Source organism: Rhinopithecus roxellana, chromosome 21 (genome assembly GCF_007565055.1).
Source record: "Rhinopithecus roxellana isolate Shanxi Qingling chromosome 21, ASM756505v1, whole genome shotgun sequence".
NCBI classification, from domain to species: domain Eukaryota; kingdom Metazoa; phylum Chordata; class Mammalia; order Primates; family Cercopithecidae; genus Rhinopithecus; species Rhinopithecus roxellana.
This window is the reverse complement of record NC_044569.1, coordinates 39,938,322-39,953,074: the sequence shown is the minus strand read 5'-3', so window position 1 is coordinate 39,953,074 and position 14,753 is coordinate 39,938,322. Positions and strand designations below refer to the sequence as shown.

Below are 14,753 nucleotides of genomic sequence, written 5' to 3'. Positions count from 1 at the left end.
GAGTATTATTTTAGTTTGTTACTTCTCAAACTCTTCTACTGAAGTATCCTAATGTTGAGAGAGAAAGCATATAAAATTTAATCTTTAGGAAAAACTGTTTTGCTAATCTTAAAGGTTTTGCATGTTATCTAACATATCCCTCTTCCCTAATACCTCCAACTGTAGATCTAATGCTATCAAATTTTATCACCCACTTTGTCTTGTTGCTGTTATTCACTGATACCATTCAAGTTCTTCTCATTTAATGACTCACCATTGTCCTCTCCAACAAAACTCCTCTCCTGTCTTAATTCCTTGTCGTCTTAGTAAGCATGGTGATGATTTTTCTATTACCCTGGTCTCTTGTAGCTTGAACTCTTCTCCTGTGTAATCTTGTCTTTCACTCTACCTTTGCCAGTCTTCCCATCTTCATACCTTAAACCTTAACATTACCAATAACTGCAACCTTTTCAAAATCTATTTCATGCATCTACTTTCTGACCACCACTTGCCATCTTTCTAGATAACTCTCTCCACCCCAACCCTAGCAATTTCTTGATGCTACCAGGATCTTTACTTCATTGTTTCCGCCACCTTTTCCTGCTTCCTCACCCCCTTCATGAAACCATTCTCCTTAAATTCCCTAGTGAAGCAGTGTAATCACTCCTTTGCAGTTACTTGGCCCTTCACCCTTCTCTGATTTCATCATCATTGCTTAGCAAAATCACCATGCTAAATAAATCCAACTGTGCCTACACCACACCCGCAAACAGGGCTAGAAAAAACAACACAGCCATGCACCATAGTTTCACTTGAAATGTAAAACCATGAGGAACTTTCAGTTTTAGCTGTGATGGAGAGGCATTAGCCTCTAAAAATCCAACTTACTATAGCACTATAAACAACTACAAAAGTTAAATAAAATATGTAAAAGAACGGGAAGGACATTGCATCAAGAAAGGCCATATTCCTTAAGACAGGGCAAGTACCTGAGCTGAGCCTTACATTTATATTGGCTTTTCTGAAGGCATTTTCTAAAATAAAATAGGGCAGTAAAACCTAGACAGAAAGCATAAGTCTTATTAAGCAAAGGAGACGGAGATCCAAGTGCTGGGATTTGAAGGACAGTGTCCCAGAGAAGGAATTATAGGGGAAGAACTCTAAAATTCTGCTTTAAAATTCCAGTTGGGCATAGTGACTCACTCCTATAATCCCAGCACTTTGGGAGGCCAAGGTGGGTGGATTGCTTGAGCCCAGGAATTTGAAGCTACACTGAGCTATGATTGCACCACTGCACTCCAGCCTGGGCAACAGAGCAAGATCCTGTCTCAAAAAAAAAAAAATCCATTCAGGTCCTTGCTCAGTTCTAATCTGCACATACACAGGGAGAAGCTCTGGGAGACCTAACAGAAAATAGCCACTAGGAGGCTGGGGAGTCAAGCAGAGTTCAGAGGCTACAGAGTGCTGAGTTCTTGTCCAACCAAAGTGGATGGATGTTGGAGAATACCCTAGGCTTTTTGTTGAGACCCCAGAAAGTCCATACCCTAGGAGAAAGGGCAAAACTAAGCAAAACTAAGCCCTAACAGCTAGTTGATCTGCCAGTAAATTACAAATGGAATTAAACTGAACATCCTTCAGAAAAAGATAACATGATCCAGATGATCTACAGTGTATGATTCAAAATGTCTAGCACAAAATAAAAAGTTATTAGACATACGAAGAAGGGAAGAGATGACTGATTATCAAGAGTTCAAAATGTGGTTGGGCGTGGTGGCTCACCCCTCTAATCCCAACACATTGGGAGGCCAAGGCGGGTGGATCACAAGGTCAGGAGTTTGAGACAAGCTTGGCCAAGCTGGTGAAACCCCATCTCTGCTAAAAATACAAAAATTAGCCAGTCACGGTGGCAGGCACCTGTAATCCCAACTACTCGGGAGGCTGAGGCAGGAGAATCACTTGAACCTAGGAGGTGGAGATTGCAGTGAGCTGAGATCGCACCAGTGCACTCTAACCTGGGTGATAGAGGGAGACTGTCTCAAAAAAAAAAAAAAAGAAAAGAAAAAAAGTTCAAAATCAATAGGAGCAGACGCTGAGATAATTCAGATCTTGGAGTTAGCAAAAGACTTCAAAATAGCAATATATGGAATGTTAAAATAGAAGAAAAGTTTTGCAAAATAATGGAAAACTGGAGAATTTCAGCAGAATTGGAATCTATATATATATATATGAAAGGATCAAATGGAAATTTATTTATTTATTTATTTATTTTCTTTTGAGACAGAGTCTCGCTTTGTCTCCCAGGCTGGAGTACAGTGGCACAATCTTGGTTCACTGCACCCTCCGCCTCCCAGGTTCCGGTGATTTTCCTGCCTCAACCTCCCAAGTAGCTGGGATTACAGGCATGTGCCACCACGCCTGGCTAATTTTTTGTATTTTTAGTAGAGAGAAGGTTTCGCCATGTTGGCCAGGCTAGTCACAAACTTCTGACCTCAAGTGACCCTCCCGCCGCAGCCTCCCAAAGTGCTGGGATTACAGGCGTGAGCCACTCCGCCTGGCCCTCAAATGGAAATCTTAGAACCGTAAAACATTATATGAAATTAAGTACTCACTAGATGAGCATAGTAGAAGACAAGATTAGTGGATTCAGACACATTAACAAAGTATCCAAGATAATGCATAGGTAAAAGCTAATGGGGAAGAAAGCAGAGCAGAATGTATGAAACCAGGGGGGCATAGTGAAAAGATCTAATTTATATGTAAAGGAGTCCCAGAAGCAGAAAAGAGGAAAAAATGGAACAGTGGCAACATTTTTTAAAAGTAATGGCTAAAAATCTTCTAAATATGATAAAACAAAATACCAACCCACAGATTGAGTGAACCTCAAACAAGAAAAATAAATTCAGTGAAATTCAAGCAAACGTATCATGGTCAAATTACAAAAATCAAAGCCAAACAGCCATAAGGAGGTGGTGCAGATTGAGCATTCCTAATTCAAAAATCCGAAATGCAGCTGGGCGCAGTGGCTAAGGCCTGTAATCCCAGCACTTTGGGAGGCCAAGGCCGGTGGATCACGAGGTCAGAAGTTCGAGACCAGCCTGGCCAACATAGTGAAACCCCCTTCTCTACTAAAAATACAAAAATTAGCTGGGCATGGTGGCGCACACCTGTAGTACCAGCTACTTGGAGGCTGAGGCAGGAGAATCACTTGAACCAGGGAGGCGGAGGTTGCAGTGAACCAAGATTGCGCCACTGCACTTCAGCTTGGGCAACAGAGCAAGACTTCGTCTCAAAAAATAATCTGAAATGCTCCAAAATCCAAAACTTTTTGAGCATTGACATGATACCACAAATGGAAAATTCCACACCTGTCTTCATGTGACAAGTCACAGTCAAAATGCCATCAAAATTTGGTTTTGTGCACAAAATTGTTTCTAAGATTATGTATATGTATGTGTACATATATGTATACATATATGTATAAGGTGTATATGAAACATAAGTGAATTTTTTTTTTGAGACAGGGTGTCTCACCCAGGCTGGAGTGCAATGGCACAATCAGGGCTCACTGCAGCCTCTACCTCACTGGGCTCAGGTGATCCTTCCACCTCAGCCTCCCAAGTAGCTGGGACCACAGGTGTGTGCCATCCACCTAGCTAATTTTTGTAGAGACGGGATCTCACCATGTTGCGTAGGATGGTCTTAAAATCCTGGGCTCAAGCGATTTGCCTGCCCTCACCTCCCAAAGTGCTGGACTTACAGGTGCAAGCCACCGTGCCTGGCTCATAAATGAATTTTGTGTTTAGACTTGGGTACCATCCCTTAAGATATCTCATTATATATATGCAAATATTCCAAAATCTAAAGAAATCCAAAACACTTCTGGTCCCAAACATTTCAAAAAAGGGATACTCAGCCTGTATATTACCTACACAGGAACAACAGAGACAGCTAACTTCTCCTCAGATGTGGAATCCAGGAAAGAGTGAAATTATGTCTTTAAAGTGCTTGGGGGAAAACTGATCTAAAACACCAAAAATAAAAATATCTTACCAAATTTATAATGTTTATAAAAATAGACTCTATGACATAACACAAAGGGAGTGAAGGAATAAGAGGTAAATCGTTTTAAGTTTGGAACAGGTAAAAATACTTATTTTGAGTAAAATATAATAAACCAAGGAAGCATATTGTAGTCTCAGTGATCAAAAATAACAACAAGAAGAGAAGATAAAAAGCCAACAGAGGAGAGGAAAATTTGAACATTGAAAAATGCTTGTTTAATCAAAATAAAAAGCAAGAGAGGAGAAAAGAATAGATGGAATAAAGATCAGGATGGTAGAATTAAACGCAGCTATATCCATAATTAAATTACATATAGGTACACTAAACATTGCAATTAAAAAAAGACTGGATTTTAAACACATACACAAATACTATAATGGTATTTATAAGGTACATACTCTAAGGTATTTTAAGAGACTGAAATTAAAAGGATGGAAAAGTTATACTCTGCAAATCCTAACTGAAGAAAGCTTAGGTAGCAGTAGGCTTTAAGGAAAGAAATAGTACTAGGGACAAAAAGAACGTTTCATAATGATAAAAGGGTCAGTTCAACAGGGACATAAAAATCCAAAATGAGCAATGTAACTACATAGTTTCAAAATGCATAAAAATGCACATGATTGGGATATTCTAGTTAAATATTCAGATGAGAATCAGAGTATAAACAATTTGTACAGTACCCATCTTTAAAGAAGAAAAAGAGATACTTTATAAGCATCATTGTCTTTCTTTGATGATTTTAAGAGGATTTGGAAAGAACCTTCCGCATATAGCACAGATTAATCCGTTGCATACACTTCTCACAGCAGATTGTCCATTTCAAAGCAACAGCTCCTGTTTACTAGTCTTATTTGGGGACAGTAATAAACCTTGGTAAACGCTAACAGGTATGAAATCCTTTACATTTATTGACAGTGTGCTAAGTATTTACCATATGATTTTTTTTTTTTTTTTTGAGGAGTCTCACTTTGTCACCCAGACTGGAGTGCAGTGGTGCAATCTCTGCTCACTGCAACCTCTGCCTCCCAGGTTCAAGTGATTCTCCTGCCTTAGCCTCCCGAATAGCTGGGATTACAGGCATGTGCCACCATGCCCAGCTAATTTTTATATTTTTAGTAGAGATGTGGTTTCGTCATGTTGGCTAGGCTGGTCTTGAACTCCTGATCTCAGGTGATCCGCCCACTCAGCCTCCCAAAGTGCTGGGATTACAGGTGTGAACCACCATGCCCAGCTGGCATAAAATAATTTAATAGTTCTAATTATCAGAAAATTCTGAAGAGTGAAGTTCTTTTTTTTTTTTTTTTTTTTGAGACAGAGTCCAGCTCTGTCACCCAGGCTGGAGTGCAGTGGCGCAATCTTGGCTCACTGGAACCTCCACCTTCCGGGTTCAAGCAATTCTCCTGCCTCAGCCTCCCAAGTAGCTGGACTACAGGTGCCCACCACCACGCCCAGCTAATGTTTTGTATTTTTAGTAGAGACGGAGTTTCACCATGTTGGCCAGGATGGTCTCGATCTCTTGACCTCGTGATCCACCCACCTGGGCCTCTCAAAGTCCTGGGATTACAGGCCTGAGCCACCACGCCCGGCCTTTGAATGAAGTTTTGAATGAAAGCGTATTGGTAATTAGAAGTTATTTTCATAGGTTCCAGCTTATTTAGATTGGTTAATCCTAATAGGCAATTAAAATAATAAGGATAAAATAGAAGAAGAGAATGGAAAAGAAGTTCAGTAATAGTAAGCCCTCACTGAATATTAATTCCCTTACTCCTTTTCTCCTTCCCCCAACAACTTCTAGTTGTATTTCCATGGTTAGTAAAATGTACTTGATTTCACTTTTTTCCCCCCACCCCGAGATGGAGCCTCGCTCTGTCACCCAGGCTGGAGTGCAGTGGCGCAATCTCACTGCAACCTCCGCCTCCCATTCAAGTGATTCTCCCACCTCAGCTTCCCAAGTAGCTGGGATTACAGGCACCTGCCATCATGCCCGGCTCATTTTTGTATTTTTGTAGAGATGTGGTTTCACCATGTTGGCAAGGCTGATCTTGAACTCCTGACCTCAGGTGATCTCTGCCCACCTCAGCCTCCCAAAGTGCTAGAATTACAGGCAAGAGCCACCACACCCAGCTGGATTTCACTTATGAAGATGACAGTACCTAGTTAGATGAAAATCTCAGAAAACTTCCTTTTAAGTATTGAGTTTCAAAGTAATGTCATGTAGAGTCTTTTTAATAGTTTAAAAAATGTATTTTGAGAAATCACTTATTTCTCAAAAAAATAACTAAACAGCTAAATAATAATGATTTAACCCCATTACATTTTCTTTAGAGAATCATAGTCTATTTTAAATACCATTCCTGATGATCGGTTGATAAAGTTTCCAAGAGATACGAGAGGGATGGCCTGACTTGCAGGCACGTAGGGAAGGTGATGCGGGAGATAGGAAGTGAAATAGGGTTGCTGGCTTGGTGAGACACTGTTGGGAAGAATTTGGAAAAGGAGGCATTTTGCTGGCCTGTGATAAGATGGGGTGAGCTGCTGATCAGGGGGTTGAGGGAGGGGGGATTACAAAGGAATATGAGAAAGGAACTATGTGTAATGTCTTTTTTTTTTTTTTTTTTTTTTGAGATGGAGTCTCACCCTGTCACCCAGGCTGGAGTGCAGTGGCCGGACCTCAGCTCACTGCAAGCTCCGCCTCCCGGGTTTACGCCATTCTCCTGCTTCAGCCTCCCGAGTGGCTGGGACTACAGGCGCCTGCCACCTCGCCCGGCTAGTTTTTTGTATTTTTTTAGTAGAGACGAGGTTTCACCGTGTTAGCCAGGATGGTCTCGATCTCCTGACTTCGTGATCTGCCCGTCTCAGCCTCTCAAAGTGCTGGGATTACAGGCTTGAGCCACTGCGCCTGGCCTGTAATGTCTTGAAGAAAGTCAAACAGGTGATATTAGATAAGGAAACTGTTTCACAAAAGTAATTCAATATAAAGTTATGTAGTTAGTATATTTGGCAAAACCAAGACTAGAACTTTCTTCTGAATTTCTGTTTTAAAGTTCTTTCAGACACGATCTTGCCACCATTCCTCAGTAACCCAAGTTTGGTCATTGTTAAATGTTAATATTAGAAAGTACCAGTACCTCATAGTGGCACCCTAAATTCTTATTTAATCAAATGAGGTTGGCTTTTGAAGACATTAGTATTAAAAATAAGATATAAGATGGAATGAAGGCCGGGCGCGGTGGCTCAAGCCTGTAATCCCAGCACTTTGGGAGGCCGAGACGGGCGGATCACGAGGTCAGGAGATCGAGACCATCCTGGCTAACACGGTGAAACCCCGTCTCTACTAAAAATACAAAAAAACTAGCCGGGCGAGGTGGCGGGTGCCTGTAGTCCCAGCTACTTGGGAGGCTGAGGCAGGAGAATAGCGGGAACCTGGGAGGTGGAGCTTGCAGTGAGCTGAGATCCCGCCACTGCACTCCAGCCTGGGCGACAGAGTGAGACTCTGTCTCAAAAAAAAAAAAAAAGATGGAATGAAAAATTAGACATGTTAAAACATAGATTAGCATTTTCTAAGCCCTTCTTGATATTCTCATGTTTAAAATTTATTTTGTTGCTTTGTTACAAGAATTATTTCACTGAATAAACTTAATATACTTTGAATCAGTTAGTGGCTAGGGGGTTTGTTATGTTTTCCTAGTGGTAGTCAGGACCACTGTTCTTTAATGTTTTAATCTTGTGTGTTAGGTATGGTGAACCGTGAAGTACTGGAACAAGTGGAGCGAGGATACAGGATGCCCTGCCCTCAGGGCTGTCCAGAATCCCTCCATGAATTGATGAATCTGTGTTGGAAGAAGGACCCTGATGAAAGACCAACATTTGAATATATTCAGTCCTTCTTGGAAGACTACTTCACTGCTACAGAGCCACAGTACCAGCCAGGAGAAAATTTATAATTCAAGTAGCCTATTTTATATGCACAAATCTGCCAAAATGAAAATAACTTGTGTAGAGTTTCTACAGGAATCAAAAGAAGAAAATCTTCTTTACTCTGCATGTTTTTAATGTAAACTGGAATCCCAGATATGGTCGCACAAAACCACTTTTTTTCCCCAAGTATTAAACTCTAATGTACCAATGATGAATTTTCCAACGTATTTCAGGGTCCAAAGAAAATAGAGCTAAGATACTGATGACAGTGTGGGTGATAGCATGGTAATGAAGGGCAATGAGGCTACTGCTTATAAATCATTTCCTTTCTTTTTTTCCCCACAGTTAGAATTGCTCAAAGAAAAGTATTTATTGTTACAGATAAAACTTGAGAGATAAAAAGCTATACTGTAATAAAATCTAAAATTAAGGAATACATGGGACCAAATAATTCCATTCCAGTTTTTTAAAGTTTCTTGCATTTATTATTCTCAAAAGTTTTTTCTAAGTTAAACAGTCAATATGCAATCTTAATATATGCTTTCTTTTGCATGGACATGGGCCAGGTTTTTCAAAAGGAATATAAACAGGATCTCAAACTTGATTAAATGTTAGACCACAGAAGTGGAATTTGAAAGTATAATGCAGTACATTAATGTTCATATTCGTGGAACTGAAAGAATAAGAAATTTTCCACTTCAGTCCTTTTCTGAAGAGTTTGACTTAGATAATGAAGGTAACTAGAAAGTGAGTTAATCTTGTATGAGGTTGCATTGATCTTTTAAGGCAATATATAATTGAAACTACTGTCCAATGAAAGGGGAAATGTTTTAATCTTTAGATAGCATTCTAAGTAAGACCCAGCATTTAAAAAGCCCTTTTTAAAAAATAGACTTGGTACTGTGAGATATTGCTAGTATGTCCTTATGGGGATGGGTGCCACAAATAGAAAATATGACCAGATCAGGGATTTGAATGCACTTTTGCTCATGGTGAATATAGATGAACAGAGAGGAAAATGTGTTTAAAAGAAATATGAGAAAAGAAAATGTGAAAGTTTTACAAGTAGAGGGATGGAATGTAATGTTTAATGTTGATGTCATGGAGTGACAAAATGGCTTTGCTGGCACTCAAAGCTCCTCACTTAGCTATGTTCTGAGACTTTTAAGAGTTATAAGGTATAACTATAAAACTAATTTTTCTTACACACTGAATGGGTATTTGTTCAGAATAGCGAAGTTACGGCTTCACATTCGTTCCTGTGGGAAACGACTTTTATGTAAAACATTTTTAGGACTCCAGTTTTCAAATCATGTTTGAATCTACATTCACTTTTAAAGTCTACATAATGGTGGTCATTTTTTCCCTTTTAGAATACATTAAACGGTTGATTTGGGGAGGAAAACTTATTCTGAATATTAACAGCGGTGAAAAGGGGACAGTTTTTACCCTAAAGTGCAAAAGTGAAACATACAAAATAAGACTGATTTTTAAGAGTAACTCAGTAATTTCAAAATACAGATTTGAATAGCAGCATTAGTGGTTTAAGTGTCTAGCAAAGGAAAAATCGAATCTGATAAATAGAAGATCTGGTGTATATGTTTTAAAATACTCTCATATAGTCACACCTTAAATTAATCTTATATTAGGCCCCTCTATTTTCAGGATGTAATTCTTAACTATCATTATTTACCTGATTTTAATCATCAAATTTGAAGTTCTTTGCCATGGCATATAGTTCAAATTCAAACCATTTTAAAATGTGACAGGTGGACTTCATGCAAGTTGGCAATGGTTCTGGTACTAAAAATTGTGGTTGTTTTTTTCTGTTTACGTAACCTGCTTAGTATTGACGCTCTCTACCAAGAAGGTCCTCCTAAGAAGAGTGCTGTCATTATTTCCTCTTGTCAACGACTTGTGACATGAGATTTTTTTAAGGGCTTCATGTGAACTATGATATTGTAATTTTTCTAAGCATATTCAAAAGGGTAACAAAATTATGTTTATGTACTAAATCTAATCAGGAAAGTAAGCCAGGAAAAGTGGATGGTATTCATTAGGTTTTAACTGAATGGAGCAGTTCCTTATGTAATAACAATTGCATAGTAGGGATAAAACACTAACTTAATGTGTATTCATTTTAAATTGTTCTGTATTTTTAAATTGCCAAAAAAAATAAACAACTTTGTAAATTTGGAGATTTTTTCCAACAGCTTTTCATCTTCAGTGTCTTAAAGTGGAAGTTAACCTTTACCAAAAAAGGAAGTTGGCAAAAACAGCCTTCTAGCACACTTTTTTTAATGAATAATGGTAGCCTAAACTTAATATTTTTATAAAGTATTGTAATATTGTTTTGTGGATAATTGAAATAAAAAATTATCATTGAATGCACCTATGAATCTTTCTGGTTGCTGTTCATATTCTCATTCATTTTTTAAAAATTGGTATATTCTGAATTTATTCTTCCATTGGGGAAAAAATGTTCAGTTACTTGTAACTACTGAGCAGAATTTAATCAATCCTTTATTAAATTCAGAACATTATTGAACTCATTCTTTGTGGTCAATTTTCTATGTCAAGTGAGTGACATTTTTCTAAGCATTTTCTTCTTTTTAAAATTATACCAGCAAATACAGTTAATGCAGAAACCTAAGTAATTTGAGTGGAGCTATTCACAATCTCTGTGAAGAATATAAAATAGAATGACCAGTTTTTTTTTTTTTTTTTTTTTTTTTTTTGAGACGGAGTCTTGCTCTGTCGCCCGGGCTGGAGTGCAGTGGCCGGATCTCAGCTCACTGCAAGCTCCGCCTCCCGGGTTCACGCCATTCTCCTGCCTCAGCCTCCGGAGTAGCTGGGACTACAGGCGCCCGCTACCTCGCCCGGCTAGTTTTTTGTATTTTTAGTAGAGGCGGGGTTTCACCGTGTTAGCCAGGATGGTCTCGATCTCCTGACCTCGTGATCCGCCCGCCTCGGCCTCCCAAAGTGCTGGGATTACAGGCTTGAGCCACCGTGACTGGCCAACCAGTTTTATTATAAATTAAGGGGCTTAATTTTCTAAAAAAGGAAAATATGAGCCTTATCTCTGTGTTTTATAATTATAATTATTATATAGGTATAATGAAAATAAAATAGTCTAGTACTAAATTTTGAATGGTCATTCAAAAGCATTTATTTTCAATAAGATAATAGTGTTAATTACCTTTTACTACTATCGAAAATTATTGGCTTTTTCTCTGATTTCTAAAACACCTCATTTAGTAAACATTTATTTTTGTAGTATAGCAATAGTTCCTCAATTTAAGAATGTTTTTCTAGTTTCCTGTTTGTCTTTTAATTTTCCATATAATTTCTGACATGTAAGTTGTACATTTGTAGATTGTCAAATCTGTGCATTCCTTTTTTATGCTTAGAAGTCCTCATCTACCCCAAGATTAATATTCATCTATCTGTATTATAGTTTGTGCGTGTGTGTGTGTGAGACAGGATCTTGCTCTGTTGCCCAGGTTGAAGTGCAGTGGCACCATCATGACTCACTGCAGCTTCGACCTCCCAGGCTCAAGCAATCCTCCCATGTCAGCCTCCCAAGTAGCTGGGAGTACAGGCGTGAGCCACCTTGCCTGGCTAACTTTTGATATTTTGTAGAGACAGGGTTTTGCCATTTGCTTAGGCTGGTCTCAGAGCTCCTGAGCTCAAGTGATCCACCTGCCTCGGCCTCCCAAAGTGCTGGGATTACAGGCGTGAGCCACTGCACCCAGCCCTATAGGTTATGCTTTTTAAAAAGCATTTTAATTCATTTGGAAGTTGAGTATAAAATGTGACATAAGGGCCAGGCACAGTGGCTCACGCTGGTAATCCCAGCACTTTGGGAGGCTGAGGCCAGATGATCACTTGAGGCCAGGAGTTCGAGACTAGCCTGGCTAACACAGTGAAACACCATCTCTACTAAAAGTACAAAAATTAGCCAGGCATGATGGTGTGTGCCAGTAGTCCCAGCTACTCGGGAGGCTGAGGCACAGGAATCACTTGAACCCAGGAGGCAGAGCTTGCAGTGAGCCAAGAATGCACCATTGCACTCCACCCTGGGCAACGGAGCAAGACTGTCTCAAAAAAAGTGACTTAAAAGTCTAGCATGATTTTTTTTCCATATAATTTTCTCAGCACCAATTATGGTTAATTCATTCCCATTGGTTTAGGTTCCTTCATTATACATATATTTTACATCTGTTTTGCCCAAGTATTTCTTTTATCAAAGCATTTTAATTGCTGTCACTTGATAATGCATTTTAATAATATGGCAAGTTCCCTTTGCTATACCTTTTCTTAAAATTTTAGTGTCCTGACAAATTCTTGATTAGCCTTTATTTTTCATATTCATATAAAATATGTGAGATTTTGGTTGGGATAGCATTATGCCTATAAACTAATTTGGTAAAAATTTGCATCTTCCATCAGGCTTCTCATCCCATTTGTGCAAGTCTTCATTTAGATCAAGTTTTTCTCTCAGCTTTCTGTGTGGAGGTGGAAGATGAGTCTCATCTTGTGTCTGATTACACTGCTCAAAGGGTGCCATTCCAGTGCTTCTGGAGACCAGGTTCCCATTTTGTTACAAAAGAAAGCAACATGCAGAGTTGAAAAACTGTGCCCTGATAGCATTTATTTCCCTAAAATCAGCTCCTCCCTGACCTTCAGTATCTCTTTTTTTTGTTTAAACTACATCAAGTTGAGTTTTTGCCAATGGTGACCATAGTCTTGATTAATTTTCAAATTGTTAAGAGGGAAAGGAATACTTCTGATTAAAATAAGCAATTTGTGCCCAATGTCATCTGTTTGCCATCCACATCCAGATTGTGCCTGCTCCTTCTGGAAGGCTGACTTGTACTTATCAGGGGGGCTCCCTTGCTCTCTCGATTCCTGTTTTGGAGGCCAATGAGGAACTCTAACAGATAGGAGAAAATCGGAAAGAAGCCAAGATGTTTATTCCGCTGGCTCCCTCCTTGAGAATCTGGGCTGGCTATGTCCTTCAGTCAACCAGACGTTCTCAGTATGGCCTCCCTTGTACACCTTTCTCCTTTTGGAGACTGGTAGCAGCTTCCATTCCATATGTTTTCTGCCTTAGGGGTGATGACTGTTTTGCTGCTACTAATACTGCATTAATCCTTGTGGTTCCTAACCTTCCCACCTCTTTGGAAATAAATATCCTTGATTTGCCTTTTATTTTTCCAGACAGGGTCTCACTCTGTTGCCCAGGTCCCTAGGGTGCAGTGGCACGATCATAGCTCACTACAGTCTTGAACTCGCGGGCTCAAGGGATCCTCCCACCTCAGCCTCCCAAGTAGCTAGGACTACAGCACAGGCCATCATGCCCAGCAAATTTTGTATTTTTTCTAGAGATGAGGTCTTGCTATGCTGCCTATGCAGGTCTCAAACTCCTAGGCTCAGGCAATCTTTCCACCTTGGCTTCCCAAAGTGCTGGAATTACCAAGTGTGAGCCACTGCATGGCCTCTTGATGTATCTTAATTTGAGCATGCCATCTGTTTCCGGTTGGGACCCTGACTGATATTCATTATACCAACAGCTGTATCAGTAGAAAATAGGAAGCTCAAATTATCACATAAAAGTGACAGTTGCCGGGCACGGTGGCTCAAGCCTGTACCAGCACTTTGGGAGGCCGAGACGGGCGGATCACGAGGTCAGGAGATCGAAACCATCCTGGCTAACATGGTGAAACCCCGTCTCTACTAAAAAAATACAAAAAACCAGCCGGGCGAGGTGGCGGGCGCCTGTAGTCCCAGCTACTCGGTAGGCTGAGGCTGGAGAATGGCGTGAACCCGGGAGGCGGAGCTTGCAGTGAGCTGAGATCCGGCCACTGCACTCCAGCCTGGGCGACAGAGCGAGACTCCGTCTCAAAAAAAAAAAAAAAAAAAAAAAAAAAAAAAAAAAAAAAAAAAAAAAAAATAGAGACGGGGTTTCGCCATGTTGGCCAGGCTGCTCTCGAACTTCTGACCTCAGATGATCCACCCACCTCGACCTCCCAAAATGCTGGGATTATAGGCGTGAGCCACCACAACTGCCCCAAAACAAATATTTTTTAAATGAGTTTTTCAGTGTCTATTTTTCCAATATTGGTAAACCATTTCTCCTAAAACTGTTGGACAGAATGTTCAATTAGCTGTTATACTGCAATTCAATAACTTATGAGTTGAATTTTAAAATGAATAGGAAGGAGGCTGGGTGCAGTGACTCATGCCTGTAATCCCAACACTTTGGGAGTCTGGTCTGGAGGATCGCTTGAGCCCAGGAGTTCAAGATCAGCCTGGGCAGCATGACGAAACCCCATCTGTACAAAAACTAGCTGGGCATGGTGGTGCGTACCTGTGGTCCCAACTTCTAAGGAGGCTGAGGTGGGAGAATTGTTTGAGCCCAGGAGGTAGAAACTGCAGTGAACTGCGATCGCGCCACTGCACTCCAATCTGGGTGACACAGTGAGACCCTGTCTCAAAAAAAAAAAAAAAAAAAAAAAATAGAACTAGAATGAGACTTAGTAAAACTTAGTAAAAAATAGAACTAGAATGAGACTTAGTAATTACTAACAATAAAAGCTAAGTAGATAATATGTGAAAATTCTCCAGTAGCAGGAATGGCCCCTGGGACCTTTAAGAAACAGATGGCAGTATTCAATTTTAAGGTCCTTGCAGAGTCCTTGCTACCCTAAACCTTCCTGCAAATCAGCTACACACAACCATGAGTCAGTGACATTAGGAAAGAAAAGGGATTGGGGTCACGGCCTGAAGGT

General features: G+C 40.0%; 1 protein-coding gene across 5 annotated transcripts in view; it reads left to right on the top strand.

Moving 5' to 3' along the window:
* The window catches only part of YES1 (YES proto-oncogene 1, Src family tyrosine kinase), a 93,592-nt gene extending 83,085 nt beyond the window's left edge, over positions 1–10,507 (top strand). For all 5 annotated transcript variants that reach the window (XM_030925833.1, XM_010354905.2, XM_030925831.1 and 2 more), the window contains one exon: positions 7,777–10,507. In XM_030925833.1, the coding sequence (XP_030781693.1) occupies positions 7,777–7,985 (209 nt within the window). In that variant the 3' untranslated portion in view covers positions 7,986–10,507. The remainder of the gene's footprint in view (positions 1–7,776) is intronic.
* Positions 10,508–14,753: the final 4,246 nt, after the last annotated feature.